Source organism: Sinocyclocheilus anshuiensis, unplaced genomic scaffold, assembly GCF_001515605.1.
Source record: "Sinocyclocheilus anshuiensis isolate Anshui unplaced genomic scaffold, SAMN03320099.WGS_v1.1 scaffold1762, whole genome shotgun sequence".
Lineage (NCBI taxonomy): Eukaryota > Metazoa > Chordata > Actinopteri > Cypriniformes > Cyprinidae > Sinocyclocheilus > Sinocyclocheilus anshuiensis.
In genome coordinates, this window is record NW_015547656.1 from 214,274 (window position 1) to 220,503 (window position 6,230).

At 32.0% G+C, this 6,230-nt stretch overlaps 1 protein-coding gene across 1 annotated transcript in view; it reads right to left on the reverse strand.

The window, feature by feature from the left end:
- lmnl3 (lamin L3) overlaps positions 1-6,230 on the reverse strand; it is a 21,358-nt gene that overhangs the window by 9,078 nt on the left and 6,050 nt on the right. Inside the window, exons 5-6 of the mRNA XM_016504401.1 lie at positions 2,688-2,813; positions 1,817-2,037 (exon numbers count right to left, since the gene is read on the reverse strand). Coding sequence (XP_016359887.1) covers positions 1,817-2,037; positions 2,688-2,813 — 347 coding nt within the window. The remainder of the gene's footprint in view (positions 1-1,816; positions 2,038-2,687; positions 2,814-6,230) is intronic.

A 6,230-nucleotide genomic window follows, 5' to 3' on the forward strand; every position in this document is an offset into this window, starting at 1 on the left:
TTTTTGCTGTATTTTGGATCAAATAAATGCAGGCTTGGTGAGCAGAAGAGACTTCTTTAAAAAACATCTTACTGTTCAAAAACTTTTGACTGGTAGTGTATTATTATTATTAGTGTAATATTAAAAATAGTAATGTACATGTTAGTGGATATTCCTAGTTTTTTACACATACATATATATATATATATATATTTAAAAATAACTCAATATCCACTAACATTTATATTTTTCATGAATAAATAATAATGCCTTTGTCACTTTTGAAAAATGTAATGCATCCTTACTGAATAAAAGTAATAATTTCTTAAAAGAAAAAAAAAATTAAATTACTGAGCCCGAACTTTTGAACAGTAGTTATAAATAATACATAAAATAAATAGAAATAACTCAACTAACATTTACTCTTTTTCATGAAGAAATTATACAGTGGGTACGGAAAGTATTCAGACCCCCTTCAATTTTTCACTCTTTGTTATATTACAGCCATTTGCTAAAATCATTTAAGTTAATTTTTTTTCCTCATTAATGTACACACAGCACCCCATATTGACAGAAAAACACAGAATCGTTGACATTTTTGCAGATTTATTCCGAAGGCCAAAAATGACACTATTGTATTTTTGGTCCAGAAAGCTTATATTGGAACATTTTTCTAATTTTTTTTTCTAATTTTTTATGTAGGTTTTTCTATTATTTTTTGGTGATTTTTATCATATTTACCTTTTATTCTGGATATTTTTAAGAACACATAAGCAAATAAGCAGTTTTTGTACATTTCACCAAAAAACAAAACAAATAAAGACAATTTCAGTCCTGTTTCATCAAAAACCAACAGATGGCCTTGGAATTGAGTCACTGAGTGTCTCTGATGCCATCTGGTGGGGAAAATTACATAAAATTGCATTTTATGGTTACAGCCACTAGAGGGGCCTATAGAACCCTATGGAGACTTTTAACGGAGCAAAACAAGGGAAACATGAGAAATTAGATCATCTTAAGGCTTCAATTTGGTTGTTTATGGATTCAAATATATATTGAAACATTACAAAATCCATATTTTGTAAAAAAACAAAAAAACATTCTAACTGAATTAGAACCTAAACATATGTATATTCGTACAATTTCATAAATATTAAATAAATAAATATTTTTAAAAAATATAAATATGATATAAACTCATTGGTCTCCACCACATCACTCAAATCTGTTTTAAGTAAAAAAAAAATGGAAAAATGGCAGTCATATCCCAGCAGAAAGATAAAAAATATTATAATGTGTTCTATGGGAGTGTGTGTACCATGTGTGTGTGTGTGTGTGAGAGTTTTTTCTGCATTGGGGATATTCTGTAGTCTCAGCCCTTCGTTTGGGTATAAATCTTTACTGGATTGTCTCAGATTTTGTATATATAAAAAAAATATATATATATATACACAATGAAAAATGCATTTTTCTCGTAAATTCCATTAATTCCTATGCGGGTCAAAATGACCCGCGAGGGACCCTTTTGTTACTTTTTTTATTACATTCATTTAAACTCAATTTATAACAATTACATTCAATTTAAACTCAATTTTTTTGGTGTATTCCCGGTGCAAGTGTGAACGAAGTAAAGAAATCTTGGACCGTACGATCAACACACGATTTTTAGAATCTTTTTGAAAATCTTTTTCGGGTCAAAATGACCCGAAGAACGGATGAAGGTTTTAATGTACACTGTCCCTTTTTTGTGAAATAAATAAATGAATAAAAAATATCAAGCAAACACATAAAACAAGCATAGTTTGGAGTGTAATAAACGCTGCAGAGTTCGGCTCACCGCTTCTCCTCTCCCTCCAGCATCTTGCGGTAGGCGTTGATCTCCATGTCCAGCATGAGCTTGACGTCCAGCAGGTTCTGGTGCTCCTCCAGCTGCTCCTGCATCTGCTGCCGCATGTCTGCCATCTCCTGCTCCTTCTGCGAGAGCCGCTGCTGGTTCATCTGTCGCTCACGCGCCAGCATCTGCTCCAGCTCCTGAACACGAGCCTCCAGAACCGCATTCTGAGCCACAGACAAGAGCGCTTCCAATCAATAAAGAGGCTCTTCTGCGCACCAAGGCTGCATTTATTTTTAAATATTATTAGAATTTAAAACAGCCATTTTCTATGTGAATATCTGTTAAACTAGTTTATTTCTGTGATGCGCAGCTGTATTTTCAGCATCATTACTCCAGTCTTCAGTGTCACATGATCTTCAGAAATCATTCTAATATGCTGATTTGCTGCTCAAGAAACATTTCTGATTATTACAATGTTGAAAACAGTTGTGCTGATGAATATTTTTGTGGAAACTGATACATTTTATTTTTCAGGATTCACAGATGAATAGAAAGTTCTCACATAGAAAATAGCTGTTTTAAATTAGAATAATATTTCACAATTTTACAGTATTTTTGATTAAATAAATGCAGGCTTGGTGAGCAGAAGAGACTTCTTTAAAGCAAATGGCTGCAATATAACAAAGAGTGAAAAATTGAAGGGGGTCTGAATACTTTCCGTACCCACTGTATATGTCTTTACTGTCACTTTTGATCAATTTACAACATCCTTGCCGGGAAAAAATCTTTTGAACATTAGTGTAGATGAGCTTAAAATGTCCAAATCTGAACTAAAAACCTCTTTTAAGGTGGTTCCCAGCTATAGGATCATTACCTGTTTCTGCAGGTTGTTGATCTGCAGCGACTGAGACTCCAGTCGGAGTTTAGTTCCCGCCAGCTCTTCTCTCGTCGACGAGGCGAAGTCGCTGTTCTTCACCGCCGCCTGCTTGGCGTTCTCCAGCTGCAAGAGATCAACACACAGCACTGAGAACCTGGAAACCAGCTTGTTCTGTGAAATGACTGACACATTACTGAGGTACCATGACAGACAGACGTGACGGACTCAAGCACTTCCTGTGCGTCCAGGTCGCAGCAGCCACTTCCTGTCGCTCAAATCCCTGAACTACAGTTTTCCTGCACCTCAGCTGAGAGAAACTGCAGACTACCTCGCTCTGAGAGACAGACGGATAAATGTACATCTCTGACTGCTGGAAAAGCCTATTTAACCCTTAAATCGCATTAGACTCTTTTCACATGTTCCCGGGTCATTTTTGACCCGAGCTTATTAAACAGTCATAACTTCATATTTTTCAACGAACACCATATTGTATTTGTATCATTAACTTCTCATTAATGAGTGAAAGTGCAAAAATGTCAAACCTCTGAATGCTACCATGTTTTACTATGCTGCTACTACATTTTAACCCCTTGTTGTCCATTTAAAAAATTGACAAATTCTATGAAATTTCAAATTTTACAAGAACTAGTCGCAAAACAACTGTGACGTGAGATACAATATCTTTTTTTTGCAGCATTCCTGAGAAATGTTATTTCAATATCTCATTATATGAAATTTATAAGAACAGATAAACTGATAATTATTAGTATTAAATGAATTCAATTGATCAAAAACTGTTGAAATCGACATATTCTTTTTTATAATGTAATCAAAACAACATCAAAGCAACATAAATGTCACTCTGGAATGTTTTCAAATTAAATAGATTTATTTCAGTTGCATGAAGTTTCACCTTCGGATGAAAAGACGATCGACCGCGCTTCATCAATAGGTGGCAGCTTTCAAATCTAGACTATTTGTTCTTTGTACTTTTGACCTACATCGTGTAGTTCATTAGATAGAGTTAATTTGTCATGTCAGTTACATCTTTTGTCCGTTTACGGTGTTTTTGTGCATGCCGAGCATATTTAAATTTACCATCAAAATTCCTCGAAGTGTGTGTGACATTCGGGAAAGAGGCACAAAATGTATTTTACAGAAGTAATTCAAGACAAATTCTAACTAATACATGTGTAAAACGAACAAAAAAGCAGCATAAATTCACGTGTAAAGCCACAGTTCACTTCTGGGCCAAAACTGACCCGAATTCCAAAGATGTGACAATTTACTTTAAATGGTTATATATCTTAAAAACTATTTTAAAAATCTGAAAAAAATAAATGCATATTTTGATAGTCTTAATCCATATGCATTTATTTTTTCCCCGTACATTTTTATATAACCCTTTTTGGGGTCAAAACTGACCCGAATTTCAAAGATGTAACAATTTAGTTTATATGGTTATACCTCTTAAAAAATATTTTTTAAAATCTGGGGAAAAAAAAAAAAATTTATAAAAAAAATTAATAAATAAAGTGTATTTTGGTAGCCTTAATCCATATGCAATTTTTTTTTCCCGTACTAAAAACTATGGATTTTTTAGACATTTTTATGTACCGCTTCAGGCTCCAAAGATGTAACAATTTAGTTTAAATGGTTATATATCTTAATTATTTAAAAAATCTGAAAAAAATAAATGATGCATATTTTGATAGTCTTCATCCATATGCAGTTCTTTTTTTTCCCGTACTAAAAACTATGGATTTTTTAGACATTTTTATGTAATCCTTTTTGGGGTCAAAACTGACCCGAATTCCAAAGATGTAACAATTTAGTTTAAATGGTTATACCTCTTAAAAAATATTTTTTAAAATCTGGAAAAAAAAAATAAATAAATAAAATGTATTTTGGTAGCCTTAATCCAAATGCAATTTTTTCCCCCGTACTAAACTATGGATTTTTTAGACATTTTTATGCACCGCGTCTGGCTCCAAAGATGTAACAATTTAGTTTAAATGGTTATACCTCTTAAAAAATATTTTTTAAAATCTGGAAAAAAAATAAAAAATAAATAAAATGTATTTTGGTAGCCTTAATCCAAATGCAATTTTTTCCCCCGTACTAAACTATGGATTTTTTAGACATTTTTATGCACCGCGTCTGGCTCCAAAGATGTAACAATTTAGTTTAAATGGTTATACCGCTTAAAACTTATTTTTTTTAAATCTGAAAAAAAAAAAAAAAAAAAAAAAAATAAGAGATGCACCTGTATATTTTTAAGAAACAATACTAGAAGAATATGGCAACCTACTTAAGGTTTTCTTTTCAAGAGTTTAATTTTTGCAATGAGGATTTTTTCCTCATTATGATATCAAAACAGTTGTGTCATCTTGAAATTCTGTCAGAATAATGCAAAAAAAAAAAAAAGATTTTCTTTTGTAGTATTTTTGTCTTGTTTTCTAGTATAAATATCTACAAATTCTTGATTCAGGATGCATTTACTTGACAAGTAAAATGACTTAAGATATTGTCTTGTTTTCTGAAAAAAAAAAAAAAAAAAAAAAATTAATAAATAAAATGTATTTTGATAGTCTTAATCCATATGCAGAGTTTTTCTTCGTACTCAAAACTATGGATTTTTTTTTAGAAATGATGAACCGCTTCCCAGTCAAAACTGATCTGAACTCCAGAGATGTAACAATTCAGTTCACATAGTTATACACCTTAAGAAATATTTTTTTAAATCTGTAAAAAAAATAAATGTGTATTTTGATAGTCTTAATCCATATGCAACATTTTTCCTGTACTAAAAACTATGGATTTTTTTAGAAATTATGAGCTGCTTCAGAGTGAAACTGAATGGAATGCGATAGAAGGGTTAAGCTGGTTAACGCTTGATTTTGTGCATTGCTGCTGCATTACGAAACTCATCAAAAAATTCATAAAACTGCAAAGAAATAAGCATATATGGCCTTTCCTCCAGTCAGTTTTCATCTGAAGAGAAGGGTAATTTGCTGAACACGTGGTTTATAGTCTCATACACATCCGCTTTAAAAGCTCCAGCATCTGGAGGAAACTGAGGAAAGTATTTGGGGAGATTTTGGGCAGCTTGTCTCTTCTATTCTGCTAAGGAAGGGAGCAAAGCCGTTTTTATTTCTGCTCTCGCAGTCTGTTTTGCAGTTTCACTGGCTGCTGCTCAATGCTGGTCAGATACAGTGTAACATGCACACATGAACACTGGTTAGTAAGACATGTATTGCATTACTGACTGACAGCGTGTTTTACGAGTGTGCACACTAGAAAAGTGCCGGGTGACACGTGCAGGGGCAGAGAAGAAAGGAGATTGTCATGCAAAACTATATTATGACTTAAATTAAATAAAATAAAAAAACTACTACTACAATAATAATAATAATATAAAAATGTTTTTTTTTTAATAATAACAATACAAATCATATAATAATAGTAATCATAATACATTTTTATTTTAATATAAAAAATATATAATAAAATATTTTATAATGCATATATATATATATA